The 20,966-nt window shown below is 42.8% G+C and overlaps 1 protein-coding gene across 3 annotated transcripts in view; it reads left to right on the forward strand.

Annotated features, from left to right (window-relative positions):
• LOC127790214 (uncharacterized) overlaps positions 1–20,966 on the forward strand; it is a 57,735-nt gene that overhangs the window by 17,488 nt on the left and 19,281 nt on the right. For all 3 annotated transcript variants that reach the window (XM_052319534.1, XM_052319535.1, XM_052319536.1), the window contains 3 exons: positions 3,989–4,068; positions 4,153–4,482; positions 4,841–4,917. In XM_052319534.1, the coding sequence (XP_052175494.1) occupies positions 3,989–4,068; positions 4,153–4,482; positions 4,841–4,917 (487 nt within the window). The remainder of the gene's footprint in view (positions 1–3,988; positions 4,069–4,152; positions 4,483–4,840; positions 4,918–20,966) is intronic.

Consider the following 20,966-nt stretch of genomic DNA (forward strand, 5'->3'; position numbering starts at 1 on the left):
CCCAGCTCGAGGGCCGCGGCCATCCTACGCTGCCAGCGCATCGTTGGGCCCCGGGCGCGCCAACAAGCCTCGCCGGCTAATTTTTCTTAAAATTTGTGGAAATCTAAGATTTTTGGGGCATGTTTGGATTAATTTTGGGCCTCGGAGGAATTTTCAAAATAAAAGGATCTTTCAGGCATTTTTGGAGATAAATGTCGAATTTTTAAAAAATTAAAATTTATGAGTTTTTCCTCGTAATTTGGAAAATCAATGGGTTGTTTGAAATTTTGAATTATATGGAGCTCGGTGGAATATTAGAAAAGAAGAAGAAATAAAATATTTAAAAGGGTGATTGGGCAAGTTAAATGGAAATTAATTTAAAGAGTGTGGAATTTATAAAGCCCAATTTGCTAGTCGATTCTGGGGATGAGGAAAGGGAATGACGAAGCTTAGTTCCCACCTAGAGCGTTTTGTGTTGAAACATAGTCCGCCCTTCACAATTGACCGGACATGTGAGCAGTTCGGATGATTGTTCACAAGTGGCACCCGTAAGTGGGAGCAGGGTGTCACAGTTGGTATCAGAGTCGACCCTTGGTGAAATCAGTCCGATGAGGGCGAGGAGTGACGTCGGGGCTCGAGGGCTTGTACAAGGAGTGGCTTCTAGGATGGCAGCATTCAAAGGGGAGAAGATTTGGGACCAGTTGTAAGGTTGCATGACGTGAACGTCATGTGCTCAAGGGGAGGGGAATGTAATATCCCAAGAGCCTAGAGAATGGTAGTATATATCGAGGATAAGTAAGGAAGGAAACAACACCAACTGGATACCTTTTGAGCTGAATATAGGCAAAAAACTCCCGAGTTAAGCGTGCTTGAGCTGGGGAAGTTCAAAGATGGGTGACCCCTTGGGAAGTTCGCATAAGCCCATTAGGGTAAGTTGTTCCGATCCTTCCTATTACTTGATACGGGATGTTACAAGGTAAGTTGTTTCAGTCTTTCCTATCGCTTGCAAAATCCCCAACCTCTTGGCATATGAGAAACCTACAAGGTAAGAATGAAAACCTCATGAGCTATAAAGCTCAATAAGGGTGCAATGCATGTAAATATGAATATAAACATGATTATGTATGCCAAGTGCATGCAAATGAGGCTAAGTTCTTTCATCCTCACAACCCACCAAGGTTTGAGGCATCAACCTACCCTTTCCTTCAACCCCCATGGCCATGAGTCTCATGAACAAATAAACATGCAAATGCTACATAAGAACCTTGTAAACCATATTTACCAACTTGCAAGGCCACCTCCACATGGGGCCATCCCTTACCTTAAACTTCTTTAAAACTCCCACAATCTTTGGCTTCCAAGACTTCTTAGCTTTCAACCCTTAAAGAAAAAATAATCTTTGATCATTAAAACTATTTTCAAGACTATAGATTGAAACAACTAGAAGGCTTTCAAAGCTTATCTTTTGCTCTTCACTTGAGCTTCCTTCTTCTTCAAATTCACTCTCGGCCAAAGAGATTTGGCCTTCTCCTCCTCCCTTCTTTTTATATTTCTCTTCTTTTCTCATTCTTAATTTTTATTTTCAACTTAAGATTCAATCCAACCCCTTGGATCTTATGGAATTGAGAGAACCAATCTCCACCCTTCACTACAAGCACAATCCATGTGCTTAATGAACTTTTAATCTCATCATTTGATCACATAGTATTCAATATCTACCTTTGAGAAGAAACACAATCCTTGGCCAAAGAGAAGATTCGCTTATCCAACAAGATCTCCACTATCCATTTCTTATATTTAAAATTAATCTCTCATTATGTTGGCAATCCATGCCAATCTTCAAGAATCACCCATGACCCTTGGATTAAGTCTTAATTTCCCATAAAATCTCTCATTTAAATAAATCTTGACAATTTTCACTCATCACTTGAGTGATCACTTGAGAGACATAATTCCATTTTTTTTATTTAAAGAATTCTCCCTTTTTTACCATTAATGAGAGACTAAAATCCGTTTCATTTTGGATTTTCTTTATCCAACATAATAATGGCCTTTATTAATTGCACGAGTGACCATTTTGCACTTTCTTTTTCCTTTATTTTGATCTCTCATTTCTCTTGGACATTAGCTTGCCATGTGTCATTCTTAGACACCAATCTTGGCTTCCAAGCTTTAATCCAAGCCATCCATTTTCCCTACCACATCTCAAGACTAACATAAGGATATTTTCATACAAATTTATACCCCTTGCCCATAATTACCATCAAGCCACTCCAAGACTTGATTTTTTTTTCTTTCAAAAATTAATAACTGACATTACTCGATAAAATCGATTTCATCCCTGCCCTCGCACGAGACCTTTAATCCGCCCAAAAATGCTTCAAGGTTGCCTCACCCACAAAACCATACCACCCCTAGGGTCCCTTTGACTTCTTGTAACGAACATTCGATTTTTGGCACCCATTCGAGCTTGCACATAATTTATTCTGGAAATTATTTCCGGTCGGACTGCCTCCAGTGTCATTAGTCTCACCTCGAGACGCTCACTAATGTCATGCCCTCTTTCTTAGACATCCAAGTCCCAGGGCATTCCTTACCATCGATTCGGCAATTTATCACATCCTTTCTCTCCCTTCAATTCTTTGTTCTCTCTCTCATCCTTCCCTTATTTCTCTCTTATCTCCCTCTCGTTTTCTTCCCTAATTCTCAGAATTCTTGAGAATCCATTGTCAAATCTATAAGCTCTGACACTGTCCTATCCTGTCCACTGGATTCCTTAAGATAGTAGAGACCATCTATCTCTCTAGCATGCCTAATCATCTTCCTCATGTCCTGTTCTTGAATTTCACAATTAGAAAGATTGAAAAATCCCTCTATAGTTAGAGTTTGTGGTGAGTTTTTGGATTGAGATAAGGTTAGTAAACAACTTAGGTACATGCATGGCATTTCTTAGTATTGAGAGAATCATTAATGTAAACATCTCCTTGGTTGGCTACTGTGGTGGTTGTGCCATCAATAATGGTTATCTTTCTATTACCAGGACATGGTGTATATGAAATAAAGTTTTGGGAGGAATAGGTCATGTGGTCTATGGCCCCTAAATCAATGATCCAGATGCCTGAGAGGGTTATATTTGAGGCATCTAGAGCATGAGAGATGGAAGAAATACCTGAAAAAGTTAAGGTACAGGTACTTGGTCCAGTTGATTTCTCTAGGGACCCAAGTAACTGTCTTAACTTTGTAATTTCTTCCTTATTAAACTCGGTCAATGATTCTTGAGAATCCCCTTCCCCAATTTGTTGTGTTTGCCACATATACCTACTCTTGTCTTCTCTATTTGTCTAATGATCCTTTGTTCTCAGCTTGAGGCTTGCCATGTAGCTTCCAACATTTTTCTATGGTATGTCTAGGCTTTTTACAATAAGTACACCATAAGAGATCTTCATTTAACCGAGATCCATCAAGTGTCTTTTTAACCTCACCTGATTGTTGTTCTGAACTAGGATGTTGCTGAGTCACTCTTCTTATCATTAGAGCTAAACCATGTAGGAGTCTCGAGCATAACTCCCCTCCTTTCTTCCTTAGCACAAACAATAGCTAGGGTCTCATTTAGAGATGCCAAGTCTTATTTTCCAAGTATTTGTACCCTCATTGCATTAAACTCAATATTCAGTCCAGTAAGGAATTCATAAATCCTATCCTTCTCAACAAATCTTTTGAAGGGCTGTTTGGCAACTCTATTTGACGTTACTTCTACTGGGTCATCAACTGGATTAGTCAGCTGTGAAGGTGATACTTCTGTTTATGAAGGAAAAAGAGAGAAGACATGAAGGAAAAAAAGAGAAGACACTTCTCGTGGTCACACCTTGTTCTGTGAATTGAGACTTTTGGTTGTTTTTATTGTATTTCTTTTCAATAGTTTTGCTATTATAAAACTAAGATTAGTAGTTTTTTTGGTTAAGAATTTCAGGTGAAATGTTTCTCATGACACTTCTGTTCTGATTCATAGGCCTGTCTGTATACTTAAAATCAGGGCGTGGGGATAAGCTTCCCTCTCCTGTGAAGCAGTACATCCACAACCTCCTTAAGGTAGCAGTATTGGGCATTATATTCTTTTCATTATTCTTATGTTGTCAGATATACTGAAGATGATATTCCTTTTATATTTTTAAGGCCAATATGGAGGGGCCATATGGATCTGAGTGGCACACAGAAGAGAAAGTGAAACGCAGGGAAATGGTTGCTCCTGAAGCATGCTATATTTTTGTATACGTGGACACATATGCAAACACAAATCAAACAAGCACAGGCATGGAAATGGAAAGGGCCTCTAGTTATGGCATCAATGATAGAGCCTCAATGGTTGGATTTGTACACTTCCGGTTTGTTGTAGAGGAAGAGATCCCTGTTCTTTACGTGTATGAGTTGCAGCTTGAGCCTCATGTTCAAAGGAAGGGACTTGGGAATTTTTTAATGCAACTAATTGAGCTTATTGCTCACAAGGTGCTGAATGCTTCTTCCCTCTGTTGCCTTTTTGATGATAAATCAGGTGCATATGTACTGCATACAGTACTAATAGATGAGCAGATGAGAAAGTTCACCTTGAGATGATGGATTTCTTAAACTCGTTTTTTATTTTAACTGGCAGTCTTATGCTAATGCTTATCACAATCTTTTTGTGCAATAACTATTTTGCCTGCTAAAAATTCTTGACCACCAATGTATCAGTTTTGAATGTGTTGATATATACCCCCCTCTCTATCTCTAAATATGCTGTATCTTGTTTTATTTCCTCAAGTATGTGAAATAACTATTCATGCTTCTTGTTTTGGAATTAATTTATGCTTTCCATCTTTCATAGAACCAAATGGGTGCCGTGATGCTAACTGTTCAGAAAGCAAACTTGTCTGCAATGGATTTCTACATCAGTAAGCTCAGGTGAATCTTGAATTGATAACATCAGTATCTTATGCCCGTTATTCATAAAGATGCATTTCATATATGTGCATTATGAGTCCAAGACAAGGGCTTTGTGTTCCATGTATTAGTGTTACTCAACAAAGTCATCTCCATCTCAAAGCAATACAATTGACTAATTTATGAATTCTTGGCACTCCATCTTCTCCCACTCCCTCTGTACCCTATGATGCTGAAGAGAGCCCTTAGCACTTCATCTTGTTTCCTTGAGTTGTATTGCCAATTCAAAACAATTAACAATCTTGGTTCAAGATTGATCGAGGACGTTGTGGACATTAAAGATTGTTGTGGACTTGTGGCACTTAGATGTGAAATTATCAAATGCCAAGTCCTCAATGGAAGGCAAGTAGAATGTATCTCTTTGCATATTTGTTGACAAACACATAATAGATACATACTTTTTAGTGTCCTCTCGATTTTAGTTCTCTATGTCCATGCAAGAGAACCAAAAAGAGTTAAATTAGTAAAAGAATATCAGATCCTAAGATTTCACAGTGACTAATTTGGGTAGAACTCTAGAATTAGAGAGAAAATAGAGGGAGTTAGACTGAATAGGGAGAACATAAAGAATTTGTGGAAGAACAGAGGGTCTCGAGAGAGAGGGAGAGAACATAAAAGTAGAGGGAAAAGATTCAATATATTTCACAATGAATCCCATCCTCTTACAATTGGCCTTTTATAGGCATAGGCAGTTGTTCTTCAGTTATAGTAACTGAAAGCACAATCGAAAATAGCAGCAGCCATGTGCACAACCGTGTGTGCCTAATGGAATTATAACAATATATGTAGCTCAATTACAATATTTCCCCTCTATTGTCCCTAGAATCGTGACATTTCCCCCTCTCGAAAGATTTCTTGTCCCCAAGAAATTGCAACAGCTGAACTACCCTAGGGAACTGTTTAAGTAGATCAGGAAGATATTCCTAAGTGATATGGTTAGGATGCAAGTGTGATCACTACACAAGAACTTGTGTTAGGGGCACTAATCCTTGGTAGATAACTCTCTTTGCCTGCAATGCCAATGGTTTAACATCTCCTTCCAAGTCCTTAGCTGGAGGGGGTAAATGAGGATTGGTGATTGTCATGTGTCACAAGTAAGAGGGATGTTAGTGTAATAAGGTTATACTATGGGTAGTAAGTAGTATATTAGAAGTCTGCATTAAGGAGTTGTAATTTGTTTGTTGCTGCAGTAGGAGTAGTACATTCCCAGCAACGGCATTCTGTTACGCACATGGGCAGGTGGCTTAGCTATATAAAGCAATTGTCCAGCTCGCCAATGATTATGAATGAATATTCCCAAAAGTTTCTATTCTCTCTCTCTCATTCTTCCTACTGATTCTCTTCCTCCTAATTCTATCGGTTAACGTTTCCATCGTTCAACCAGAAGAAGCAACAGTCAGATCCTCAGGAGCTGACATTTGGTATCAGAGCGGTGTTCTTGGGCGTAGGCAGAAGAGGAGAAGGTTATCCATATGGCCGAAGGAACGAGGATGAAGCAGATGGAGTCCCAACTACAGCAAGTGGCTGCAACAATGGTGGAGGTGCAAAGAAGAATGGGGACTCTCGAATCCTCGATTGGAGCAGGGGTAGATGCTTGGATTGATCAGGCCATGGAAAGGTGGCGGGGTGAGAATCGAGAACAGAATGCTCGGTTCCATGAGCAAGTGATGGAACAGATGCACCAGATTATGCGGATGTTCTCAACCCAGCAGCCGGTAAGACTTTCAGCTAACTTTTCGCAAAGGGAACGAACGGAACCCATTCTTCAAGGGGGAGGAATGGAGCGTCGACCATTGGGAACGTCGGAAGTGGAATGACAGAAGGGACCGGCGATAATATAAGGGAGAGAAGAGCGAGAGCTCAAGCAAATCGTTATCAACCGAGCTTTCTGATACCCAAACTGGAGATTCCGCTCTTCGATGGAGAAAACCCGAGATGGTGGGTAAGGAGGTGCGAACGTATGTTTGCCTTGTACCAGGTGCAGGAACAGCAGAAGGTCACCCTGGCCTCTGCCTACCTGAACGACATGGCTGATGCATGGTACCAATGGTGGCTCGCGGAGAAAGAAGGCAGCCCGTGGAACGAGTTCGCTGACGACTTATGTGAAAGGTTTGGAGACAGGAGTATGCAGGATATAATCGAAGAATTTAACAAGCTCAAGCAACTGGGGTCGGTACAGACCTACCAGCTCAAGTTTGAGGAGCTGAGGTCCTTAATGATGATACATAATCCCCATCTATCAGAAGAGTATTTTGTATCGAGTTTTATTAGTGGCTTGGGAGATGAAGTGAGACCCATGGTAAAAATGATGCAACCAACAACAGTGAGGCTGGCCGCTGAGAGTGCAAGGTTGCAAGAAATGACGATTGAAGCACTGTTAAAGAGGCAACGCACTCAAGTAAAAGGAGTGATCTCTGGGGGATGGCAACCTGGTAACAGGACTCAAGGAAGAGATATGGTGCACAGTGGTAAGGGGGTCCTAGCATTGCCTCCTGCAACCCCTAACCCAACGAATGGAGGAGGGTTAATGGAGCAGAGACACCAAGCGAACCTATGTTATAGGTGCGGGGATAAATACTTCCCGGGACACAGGTGCAAACGACAAATCCTGTTATTGGAAGGGGAGGATGAGGAAGAACTCGCGGAGGAGACCCTGGGGATGGCGAAGGAGATCAAGGAGAGATCTTCTTACATGCACTAAAAGGACTGGCACACAACAAGATCATTAAGGTAGAAGGGTGAGCTCATCAATGCCCGCTAATGGTACTCATTGATAGCGGAAGCACCCATAGCTTCCTGGACGAAGGAATGGCAAAAAAATTGGGATGTGAGGTCTCAAACTCCCACCCCCTTTCGGTAACAGTAGCAAACGGAAATAAGGTATTAAGTCAATCCTCATGTTTGGGATTCTGCTGGGAGATGAATGGGAAAGAATTCGTGGCAGATTTGAGGTTGTTGAAATTGGGGGGCTGTGATGTGGTGCTTAGGGTTGATTGGATGAGAGGAGTGAGCCCCATTAGCTTCGATTTTAACAAGATGGAGGTGGCCCTTGAGAAAGATGGAAAAAGGAGGATACTCAAAGGCAACCAGGAAGCGTGTATGTGCAAGATGATAACGGGAAAGAGACTTCAATGATTGCTCAAGAGCAAGTTTTCCCAAGTAGCGCAGCTGTTTTCTATTCAGGCCGTGGAAGTCTTCGAGAAAGGACAAGAGCAAGGAGGAGAATTGGCCATCACAGTGAGTAGCCACTCACACGACTAGTGGAAGGTACGCGAAACCAACTCTCTTAATATGCTATTACTTGAGTTCAAGGACCTCTTTTCTGAACCCAGCTCACTTCCTCCTAAAAGGCCCTGTGACCATACCATCAATCTCAAACCCAATTCTGAACCAGTGAATGTAAGGTCCTATCGTTACCCTCCTAAACAGAAAATTGAGATAGAAAGACTCATCAAAGACATGCTATAAAATTCGATTATCCAACCCATCCATAACCCTTTCGCATCTCCCATACTACTTGTCAAAAAGAAAGATGGTTCATAGAGATTTTGTGTGGACTATAGGCAACTCAATGCCATAATCATCAAGGACAAGTTTCCCATACCCATTGTAGAAGACTTGCTTGATGAATTGAAGCATGCATCAGTTTTCACTAAGCTGGACCTTAGAGCAGGTTACCACCAAATTCGAATGGAGCCTCAAGATATCCCTAAAACCGCTTTTAAAACTCCTCAAGGGCACTACAAATTCAAGGTAATGCCCTTCGGACTCACTAACGCCCCAGCCACCTTTCAAGCATTAATGAACCAAATATTTGAACCTTACTTGCGTAAATTCATTCTAATCTTTTTCGATGACATTCTGATCTATAGCCCCACCTACGTTGAGCACCTAAACCACTTGAAAACTATCTTTGAGGTTCTTCGACTCAATAAATTGTATGTTAAGGAGTCCAAGTGTTCCTTTGCACAGAGTCATGTAGAGTATTTGGGCCATATAATATCTAATGCAGGAGTCGACACCAATCCTAGCAAGGTAGCCGCCATGGTGGAGTGGCCGAGGCCTCAAAATGTCAAGGGACTAAGGGGATTTTTGGGCTTAACTGGCTACTATCGTCGGTTTGTCAAGGATTAAGGAATTATCAGTCGGCCACTAACGGAATTACTGAAAAAGGATGGCTTCCAGTGAAATGACCGGGCTGAGGAGGCCTTTGACAAACTTAAAAGAGCTATGAGTGAGGTGCCGACATTGGGCTTGCTGGATTTTGACAAGCCATTTGTATTGGAGACTGACGCCAGCACTGTTGGAGTTGGGGTTGTTCTGGTACAGGAAGGGAGGCCCTTGGCCTTTCTCAATAAGGCATTAGCTCCTCGACACCTCGGGTTGAGCATTTACGAGAAGGAACTATTGGCAGTGCTGATGGCTGTAGATAAATGGAGGCATTACTTAGAAGGCAGTAAGTTTGTGATCAAAACAAACCATGAAAGTCTGAAATTTCTACTCCAGCAAAAATTACATATGCAATTACAACGGAAAGGGATGACTAAGTTGATGGGATTGGATTATATAATCCAATACCGGAAGGGGAAGGAAAACCTAGCTACAGATGCCTTGTCAAGGTGTCATGAAGAGGGGCATTCTACTGCTCTTACAGTGGTGGTTCCAGACTGGCACCGAGAAGTGGCCGCGAGCTATGAAAATGATGAGAGCACTCAGGAGCTACTACAACAACTAGTGGTGGATCCTAACTCTAAACAAGGGTACACCTTGACCAATGGACTTATTAGAAACAGAGGGAGGTTGGTGATAGGAAAGGATGAGAATTTGAAGAAAAAAATTGTGGTGGCGTTGCACAGTTCTACAATAGGACACTCCGGAATAGTCGCTACCTATCACAAGGTTAAGCAACACTTTCATTGGCCCGGGCTAAAAAAATATGTGATGGACTTTGTGCTAAGCTGTGATATCTGCAAATGGTGTAAATCAGAATCAGTGGCCCACCCGGGGTTGTTACAACCATTAAGTATACTAGGAAAGCCTTGGGAAAGTATCCCAATGGATTTCATTGAGGGCTTACCCAAATCGGAAGGGCGTGATTGCATAATGGTGATAGTGGATAGATTCACCAAATATGCCCACTTCATAAGATTGATACATCCCTACACAGTTCAAGAGATAGCTAAAGTGTTCCTAGACCAAGTGGTGAAGTTTCATGGAATTCCCAAGGCTTTAGTGTCGGATAGGGATAAAATTTTTACTAGCCTCTTTTGGAAGGAATTGACAGGGTTATTGGGAATCCGACTCCACATGTCGATGGCCTATCATCCAGAATCTGATGGTCAGACCGAGAGAGTAAATCAATGTTTGGAGACATACTTAAGGTGTGCTTGTTTCTTACAACCGAGGTCTTGGCACAAGTGGCTCGCGTTGGCACAGTGGTGGTATAATTCCAACTACCGCAACTCCATAAAGAGATCCCCTTTTGAAGCGCTATATGGGTATAAGCCAACCTTATTGCCAGACTTGGAAAATTCCTCGACAGTGGCAGTCTTGGATACCTACCTTCAACTGAGACAGCAAGCTTTCCAGACAATCAAAACAGAATTGGCCAACACTAGGAACCGTATGAAGCAGTTTGCCGATAGAAGGAGAAGTGAAAGGGAATTCCAAGTGGGAGAGTGGATCTATTTGAAGCTCCAGCCAGGCCATCTGAAAGCTCTACTCGGGAAGCCCAATTCAAAGCTTAATCTGAGGTATTATGGGCCTTTTCTGGTGTTAGCTCGAGTAGGGAGTGTGGCTTATCGTTTACAGCTGCCAGATAACTCCAATATACATCCGGTCTTTCATGTATCATTGCTTACAAAGGCAGCGGGGCAGCAAGCTGTCAATCCAGTGTTACCTTGTTTCCCAGATCCAGATAACAGTCCAAAGGAACCTATGGCCGTAATTGACAGGAGGGTGATCTACAAACAAGGGGCTCCCATCGTCTAGGTGCTGGTGCAATGGTCTAATCTACACCCCAACAACAATACTTGGGAATACCTCCCAGATATTCTCAAGCAATTTCCTAAGGCAGCTGGTCTTCTCAGCATTTCTTGAGAACAAGAAGGTTTTGAAGGGAAGGGTAATTGTCATGTGTCACGAGTAAGAGGGATGTTAGTGTAATAAGGTTATACTATGGGTAGTAAGTACTATATTAGAAGTCTGCATTGAGGAGTTGTAATTTGTTTGTTGCTGCAGCAGGAGTAGTACATTCCCAGCAACAGCATTCTGTTACGCACATGGGCAGGTGGCTTAGCTATATAAAGCAACTCACCAATGATTATGAATGAATATTCCTAGAAGTTTCTATTCTCTCTCTCTCATTCTTCCTACTGATTCTCTTCCTCCTAATTCTATCGGTTAATGTTTCCATCGTTCAACCGGAAGAAGCAACAGTCAGATCCTCAGGAGCTGACAGTGATTTCTATAGGGCCAACAGATCTCTTTAGCAAAAAAACATGAAAAACTGGATAAATTTGTACATCCAAGGTTAGGTTTAGACGGTAGGCCACTTTTCCCACCTTAGCCTCAACTAGAAAAGGCCCAAAGTACTTAGGGCTCAACTTAGATGTAGGGGAAGGTGAGAATGCATGTTGCTAAAATCGCTTCACCCTTAAATACACCATTGTTGTTGCCAAAAATACAACAATTAAATTTTATGACATGAGACCAACTATTGTAGGCACTTGAGCTTGGTGTCTAGCGAAATGAGGTTACCATAAGAAAAGTTGTCGCGAGGGAGCTTGCCATGAGGATTTTCACTTCAGGGATCTTCCCCTTAAGGATTTTCGCCACGAGGATTTTCGCCTCAAGGATCTCACCGCAAGGATCTTTGCCACAAGGATCTTCACCTCAAAGATTTTGCCATAAGGATCTTCGCCGCAGCTTCAAGGATTTTTGCCTCAAGGATCTTGCCGTGAGGATCTCTGCCTTAAGGATTTTCGTCACAAGGATTTTCGCCTCGATGATTTTGCCACAAGGATTTTGCTGCAAGGACGCTTGCCGCAAGAGAAGTCGTCGCGGGTACATTGCCCTGTTGATACTAAAAAACGGGTTAGAAGACTCGCGGGAATCCTCGCCCGTGATGACCCTCCGATGCGTAAGTCAATAACGAATCAAGATAATTGTTCCCGAAAAACCGTAAAAATGTAATCAGTGTGTCCAAGTTTTACCAGATTCGGAAGCCCCTTTCTATGTGCTATAGCCGGGTATTTATAGGGCGCGATTCTCAAGGATGATTGGTGCTGACACGTAGCGCTTGTTGAATGGAGTCTTGGTCTCGCTGAGAGGGGCTCTTTGCCACGAGGTCCATGGCACTGCAAGGCCCATTGTCGCGATGTCCCTCGGTTCAAGATTTCTTCTTCTTGTGTTGTGTCAAGACTTCTTATAGCCGGTACTTGCCACGAGGGTTCCCCCTTTTTCTTTTTCCGTTAGGTTTTTCCTTATTGCCATCACCTTGCCGCGATCCTTCTCCGCACTTGCCACGATCCTTCCCCACGCTTGCTGCGAACCTTCCTCGTTCTTGCTGTGAGTTCTCCTGCTAGCCGCAAGCTTTCCTTGTGCTTGCCGCGAGCTTTCCTTGCTTGCTGCGAGCCTTCTTCGAGCTTGCTGCGAGCCTTTCTGGCCTTTGCTGCGACCTACCCTCTTTAAATTCTGTAAGCACCTTGGCCGCAAGGTACGCGCGCTCTGCCGTTAGCTCCCTTGCCACGAGTTCCTTTCAGCTAGCCTCATCGCCGCAAGCCTTTTGCCGCGAGCCTTCCTGCCGCAAGTCTCGCATTCTTTTTCTTCCTTATTCTTTTTTTTCTTTTTTGCCTTCCCCTCTTTGAGAAATGCGTCTCCTTAGGGAATTCTTAGGGTTATTTTTTTCTCCTTTTGAGTCTTGCATCTTTTCCATTTTGGCTTTCTTCTCATTTGCCAATAATCATGACATCTAAGAGTGTATATTTTTGTGCTCAGGATCTCGAGGGACACGCATGCCGATTTCTTATGGGCAAGCATTCTTCCTTAACACCCGATGAGCTTGCTCAATTGGTGAGCAACTATCGTATTCCTTCTGTTAGAGTTATGCTCCACAAGCCAATTATATTTACATGTAATTGATCATACTTTATATTTTGATTCTTTATCTTCAATCAATTGTTATTACAAGGCATTATATTCTTATTTGTCATTGATGGTTGTCATCATTATTTATTGTAATCCATACTTGACAAAGTGCATAGATCAAATAAGCTCATGGAATATGGTCGTACATAGAGATGACGATCATGAAACATATACGTTTCAAGCCTTGATCTTAAATGTTCCTAGTCATAGAGTTATTAGGATTGGACACTAATAACTCGGATAGACTAGCACATATGATGCATGCTCAATTAGGAGAATGTCTTGTTTCATAGACATTGGTGTGAGGACACTAGTGCATATATGTGGGTGCTTATTATAAGAATAAGTACACTGAACTGACCCGCTACAGAATTCCTAATGGTTATTATTTAATGTCAAATTGGAATTCCTGTGTTGCAATAGTGCAGATTGATCCTTAAACTTGAGACATCATGGTAGTCTTATATTTGACTGGTTACGCTTTGTTTTTTTTTGGATTCTAATGGAGTCATTAACAAATTATCAATAGGCGTAAGCTTATCACATATGAAGGCTTGTGAATGTCGAAATAGGATTCATCACTTATCGATAAGATGAGAAGATGTCCTATGTATTCCGATGATTTCATGATTGAGGAAATCCTTGGCCAAGGTGAGGTGGAAATCAAAAAGTGTTTTGATTTCACCTATCAAGTCATAAATCTGGAATGGATACATAGTTATTGAATAATTAGGGTTTCTTCATAAAACCATACCCTAAATTCAATCAGGACATATATTGATGAAAGGATTTTACTGTACGGTAATTGCAATTGAAAAACTCCGTGTTTTTTCATCGTTGGCTAGGTATTCATGGCATGTTGCTAGATGTTAACCATGATATGTAGGGTTTTGGAATTAATTTGATTAATTCTAAAACTATTAATTAAATAGTTTAATTAAGAAGCCCATAAGTTTAATTAAAGAGTTTAATTAATCTAATTAGTTGGGCCTTCATATAGCCTAATGGAATTGGCCCTATATCTAGCCCAATGGTGGACCTAAGGGGTCACGCACTTAGGTCAAGCCCGTTCCACAATTTAAAAGAGAGATTCGGCCCAATGTGATTAAGGGTCGGGCCTAAATTGTTTAGGGGTTTTCCAAGGCACTATTAGGGTTTTTAATTCTATAAATATGCCATTTAAGAAGCTGGAAAATAGGTGAGAAAAAAGTCGGATCTCCTTCAAGAGGCGCCTAGTTTTGCTAGCACTACTCGAGGCGTTCGTGGAAAGGGTCGATCGTGTGGACCGACTTGGAGAAGTTCGCGCTTGCAACTCTACGGATTGAATAAGACAGAATCGAAGCTACGCGGTCGGCTGGTTTCCTAACACCTTCTTCTTATGGCGCTAGATTGTCGGAGCCGGGCGAATGCTGTGCCGCTACCATTTCGGAGGGGTGCATGGCGATTCACGAAATAAGCTTTCGCTTAGGATTCCACCTTCCACTCCACCCTTTTGGTGTAGAATTTCTTCGTCGAAGCAGTCTGGCTCCGGCCTAGCTACATCTCAATAGCTGGGCTTAGTTGGCGGATTTTTTCGTTTTGTGCCAAGAGAGGGGGGTGCCCCCCACCGTTGATCTTCTTTTTTATTTTTATCATTTCTAGCTTGGGCAGTCTCATTATCACCTGTATAGGCTTTATAGGGAATGCGTCGAGGATCGTTTATTCGAAGGCATTCTGCCTAAGACACATTATTTTGACTCTCGTTGGTTCATTGTGAATCCTCCACCGAGCAGTTGGTACGCCCCTCAAGGCTGACGCTCTGATGATCGAGTGGTTAAGCAAATTCTTTCTGCGTCCATTCCTGACCTTTGGGAGCAGTATAGAGATGAGCGGTGCCGACTCTTGCGTGGAGGTCCAGGGAACCTCTCTCTGAGGACCGATTGAGGAGGGTTGGTTGGTTACCCCACGCAGGAGAACCATCGAGGCGCGAGGTCCTTCGACGCTTCCTCTGCGGCCCCCAGTTCCTCTAGTAGTTGACGTCCAAGAAGGAGGGGTCGTCCCTCCACAAGAGTAGTCTCCTCCTGAGGGTTCTGATCCTTTCGATTGCCCTTTTCCCTTCTTCCTTCTAGGCTCCTAGGCATTCCCTTTTCTTTCGTGCCGTTTCTTTTTTTGTGCTCGTCTTTTCTTGCAGTTCTTAATTCGCACGTTTTTCTACTTTTTGTAGGCATGAGACGGGCGATGCGAGCTTCACGCCAAAGGGCGATTGAGGGTGTGGCGCGAAATGAACCTTCTCAATCGATGGATTTTCCTCCTGAAAACATTCGTACCCTTCCAGAAGCCTGTGCTTTTGAGGGAACGAGAGAAACTAGCGAGGCGCGGCGTCGTCAAGAAAAGAGTCAATGTCAATAGATGAAGGCAGGTCTGCCCACTTTCTAGTCGATCGTCACCCCTACTTTCTTCGAACCCCCTAAAGGTGCCCCATTAACCCTTCCACCAGCTGCAAATCCCCTCAAGCCTTGCGGCTTTTTTGATGAAGAATTCCATTTGATTGCTATGAGCGAGGCCCATGGTGGTGTGGGGCATGTTGGCCATTACGATGCAACTCCTGGGGTTCCCAGTGTGAAAGAAGTCTAGGTTATTTCTCACCTAGATCAAGCGGCCATCAATGCGGCCCAGGTTGCTGGTCATGGGCAATTTTGCAGGGGTGTGATCAACCCACAGCATTGTGAATGCTGGGTCGTACATAATGAGAAGAGGTTACGCCTCAAAGGTTTGGAGCCCAAATTTGCTGAGCTTCCTCCACTCGTCGAGGGCGCCATCAACCTTGGAGAGAGTCGATGGGCGCAAGGCGAGGATTTCTCAGTGCGTCCGGGAGTTTTAGACATGGATACCATAAATATGCCTGACGTCGAGGCATGTTTGTTGTATTCTACCATTCTTCCTCGAGATGAGGATTGTTATTTTCTGAACCCCTTAGATGACATGGATGATTTTGAGCAGCACCTGGCTATTGTAAGTTTCTTGTTTTAGTTTTTGGTATATTGTTTCTCTGATATTTTTCTGAAAATTGTTTGTTTGTATTTTCTTTCAGTAGGGTGTTGTGGTTACGAACGCGATGAATCAGGCATGTCTTTCTCGTGCTGAGGCGGAGATTGCCCAATGGATGGACAAGTCCTTAAGGTGGAAGGAAGAGGAGCAAATATTGAATATGAGGGTCCGACACTTAGAATCTAAGAGTCCAAACCTTCATACCCAGGTCAAAGGTCTCCAATCTTAGCTCCAGGGCCTTACCATGAGGTGCCAATTAGCAGAATCTGATGCCCAGAAATGGAAGGAAAAGTCTGAGGGGCAGAGTAAAGCGTGTGAAGAGATGACATCCTCCTTCTCCATTGCTCGTGAGGAGAATGTTTAACTCCGAAGGTCTCTTGCTGATTCCGAGGATCAGGTGGCACAGGTTCGTCAAGAGGTGGCCAAGCTCGGCAAAAGTAGGCATCGAGAGATTGATGATGCTGTGAAAGAAGCTGTGAAGGAGTATCGACTCTCCAATGATTACTTTCAACGAAAAGAGGCCTATGCCAGTTGTTTCTCCAAGTTAGGTTTTTACCTTAGCCGTAGCCTTTTGGAGTCTAGGCATCTTGGAGAGTCGTTTCCTAAGATGGTTTTTTCGGAAACAACTTCACTTGTTGACCCTCCTGACTGGTGGAAATACGAGCCCGACTCATGCGATCCTAATGAATATATAAAGGAAGCTTTAGCAGATGACCTCATCAATCTGTCCGGACTGTGGAGCCCTTACGTACTTGATTCGGAAGATTCTTCGGGGATTATCGAAGCTATTCAAGTGATCAAGCATGGGTTGGACAAGCCCGAGGGCGCTCCTGGACGAGCCCAAGTGAAGTTGTTTCCGAAAAAACCATCTCAGGACACGACTCTCCAGGATGCCTAGACTTCAGAAGGCTACGGCCAAGGTAAAAACCTAACTTGGAGAAGCAACTAGCATAAGCCTCTCTTCGTTGAAAGCAATCATTGGAGAGCTGATACTCCTTCACAGCCTCATCAATCTCTCGATGCCTATTTTCGCCGAGCTTGGCCACCTCTTGATGAACCTGTGCCCAGTGTTCTAAAAATCGGCCTAGGCGGCCCCTGGCCACCACGATTTTGGCCTAATCGGCCCCTTTAGGCACCAGCCTGGCTAATCGGTGCCAAGCGGTGCCTAATCGGCCACGGCGGCCGCTTAGCCCTATAAAATGCCTCGGCCGCTTTCTCTCTCTATTGCGGCGCTTAAGAAGATTTAGGGTTTTTTCCACCTTACCTATTCTCTCTCTCGTCTCGTCGTCGCCGCTTGCTCTCTCTGTTGCCGACCGTCTCTCGTCACTTTCTCTTTGTACCTCAGCCTCTCTCGTTGCCGCTTGGTCCCTCTAGTTGCAATTGCAGTCGCCATCGCTGCTTGCAAAAGATTTGCTCGCTCTCTCTCTCTCTCTTTAGTCTCAACTTTGCTCTCTCTCTGTTGCGACATTGCCATCGCCTCTTGTGGCCTAATCCCCTATGCACAATATTATATATATAATATAATAATTTTATTAATATATATCATATATATATATGTGTGTGTATAACTTTATACATATATAAATAGGGATAGATTTATATATATAATCTCTCTATATATAATTTATTTATATATATATGAATATATATGTATGTATGTGTATTTAGAATAATATAAATTTTATTTAAATAATTTTTTATATACCGCCTAGCCGCTAGGCCCCGGTCTGGCGCCCAACTAGCGCCTAGCGCCTTTTAGAACACTGCCTGTGCCACCTGATCCTCAGAATCAGCAAGAGACCTTCAGAGTTGAACATTCTTCTCACGAGCAATGGAGAAGAAGGATGTCATCTATTCGTACGCTTTACTCTACCCCTCAGACTTTTCCTTCCATTTATGGGCATCAGATTCTGTTGATTGGCACCTCACGGTATGGCCCTAGAGCTGAGATTGGAGACCTTCAACCTGCGTGTAAAGGTTTGAACTCTTAGATTCCAAGTGCTGGTCCCTCATATTCAATACTTGCTCCTCCTCCTCCTTCCATCTCTAGGACTTGTCCATCCATTGGGAAATCTCTGCCTCAGCACGAGAAAGGCGTGCCCGATTCATCGCATTCGTAACCACAGCACCTTGAGGACCTGATGTGAACGGTAAAGAAGCAAAGGCAAGGGTTGTCCAAGAGCATGTAAGTCTTGGCCCAATTACTTGTTCAAGGGCTAAAGAATTTCAAAAGGAACTTGAGTTATTTATTGGGAAGACTCCAGCCCATTTGAAAGAGTTAGAATTCAAAGTGAAAGAGTTAAATCCCAAATTAATCACATTGCTTGGAAGCCTAGGACCAGAATGCAACCTAGGCACTCCATGATCAAGCCCAAGCAATTAGCCCATCTGCCAGGCCCAAGTCTTTCCAACAAGCCCAAGTCTTATAATTGATGTCATGGATGATGTCACCCTTCATTTGTCCTTTATGTTTGAGAGTGTTTTGTCTTTATGTATCATTGTGTTTTATCATCATGATTCCCTTTGTCAAAAGTGGCATGATGATGTTTTTCTTTATGTTTTTGGTTTGTCTTTTATCATCATTAACCCTATTTTGTCAAAAGAGACAATCATGATTCCCTTTATCAAAAGTGGTATGATGATGTTTTACTTTATGCTTTTGGTTTGTCTTTTATCATCATTAGCTCTCTTTTGTCAAAAGAGACAATGATGTTGTCTGTCTTTAATTATTAGGTTTGTCTTTAAGATTAGTATTTATATGTGTGATCTTGTAATGTTTTGGCATGAATATTTTTATGAAGAAAGTGCAGAGAGCATTTTTATCCTAATTCTTATCTAAGCAATTCATTTGTTTAGTGGTGAATTTACTTGACTCTTATCACTCTTCATTCTTCTATCTTAGAGTGTGGCGAATCGAAACTAGTATTTTCTTGTTTGTGGTGAACTTTCTTATCAAATAAGGGGTGCTAGTATTTCTTTTGTATTTTGGGCACATCAGCACCCTACTGAAAGAAAATACAATCAAACAATTTTCAGAAAAATATCAAAGAAATAGTAGACTCGAAACTAAAACAAGAAACTTACAATAGCCAGGTGCCGCTCAAAATCGTCCATGTCATCCAGGGGGTTCCGAAAATGGAAGAATGGTAGAATACAGCAAACGTGCCCCGACTTCCGGCATATTTATGGTATCCGTGTCTAAAACTCCCAGACGCAGTGAGAAATTCTTGCCCTGCGCCCATCGACTCTCTCCAAGGTTGATGGCACCGTCGACGGGTGGAGGAAGCTCTGCAAATCTAGGCTCCAGACCTTTGAGGCGTAACCTCTCCTCGTTATGTACGATCCGACGTTCACAATGCTATAGGTTGACCACACTCCTGCGAAATCGCCCACGACTAGTAGCATGGGCCGTATTGATGGCCGCTTGATCTAGGCGAGAAGTAACCTCGACTTCTTGCACGCCAGGAACCCCAGGAGTTGCATCGCAATGGCCGACATGCCCCACACCACCATGGGCCCTGCTCGTAGCCAACCGAATGGAATTCTTCATCAGGAAAGCCACAAGGCTCGAGGGGATTCGTAGCTGGTGGAGGGGCTAATGGGGCACCTTCAGGGGGTTCTGAGAAAGTAGGGGCGACAATTGACTGGAAAGTGGACGGACCTGCCTCCATCTGTGCCGACTCCTTTTTTAACTGCGACACGCCTCGCCAATTTCTCCTGTTCCCTCGAAAGCACGAGCTTCTGGAAGGGCAAGGATGTTTTCAGGAGGAAAAGCCATCGATTGAGAAGGGTCGTCTCGCGCCACACCCTTAGTCGCCCTCTAGTGTGAAGCTTTCATAGCCCGCCTCATGCCTACAAAAAGTAGGAAAACTTGCGAATCAAGATGAGCACAAGAAAAGAAAAGGCACGAAAGAGAAGGGAATGCCTAGGAGCCTAGAAGGAAGAAGGGAAATCAAAAGGATCTGAACCCTCAAGAGGAGACTGCTCCTGTGGAGGGACGACCCCTCTTTCTAGGACGTTAGCTGTCGGAGGAATTGGGGGTCACAGAGGAAGCGTCGAAGGACCCTCGCACCTCGATTTGATGCTTGAAAGTATTGGAAAACTGCTGAAGAGGCCGAATATCTTTTAGACCTCATGTGCTACTCACACCATCAATTTGATGCTTGAAAGTATTGGAAAACTGCTAAGGTATAAGAAAGTCATTGAATAGGCCAAGAGTTTGATAATCTTCATTTATGCACACCATAAGACCTTGTCTTTAATGAGGTCATTTATGAAGAAAAGGGATATAGTGAGACCAGGAGTCACTAGATTCGCTTCTTCTTTCCTTACTCTACAGAGTTTGATGGAGAAAAAGGCATGAATGAGGATAATGTTTACCAACTCTGAATGGGAAGAGTGCAAATGGTCGAAGACTGTTAAAGGAAAAGCAACCTATGCTATTGTGATGAACATATCTTTTTGGAATGGTGTGACTGTATGCCTTAAGGTTTTTGTACCTTTGGTGAAGGTGCTTTGAATTGTTGATGTAGATAGAAAGCCTTTTTATGGGTTTTGTATGTGGAGAGATTAAGCAGGCAAAGGAAGATATTAAGGAGGCCCTAAATAATCTTAAGAAGAACTATCATCCTGTTATGGAGCTAATTGAAGCAAAGGGTGAAAGATAGACTAGATAGTCCACTGCATTTTGCAGCTTACCTTTTGAATCCCTATTACTTTTTTAAGGATATGGATATACAACTTGATCATGAAGTGATGGATGGGTTTTTTAACTGTGGAGATGTTTTATGATGATGAATTGCAAGGCTATGTTATAAATGTTGAGTTGCCAAAGT

The sequence above is a fragment of the Diospyros lotus genome, chromosome 14 (genome assembly GCF_014633365.1).
Source record: "Diospyros lotus cultivar Yz01 chromosome 14, ASM1463336v1, whole genome shotgun sequence".
Classification (NCBI taxonomy): domain Eukaryota; kingdom Viridiplantae; phylum Streptophyta; class Magnoliopsida; order Ericales; family Ebenaceae; genus Diospyros; species Diospyros lotus.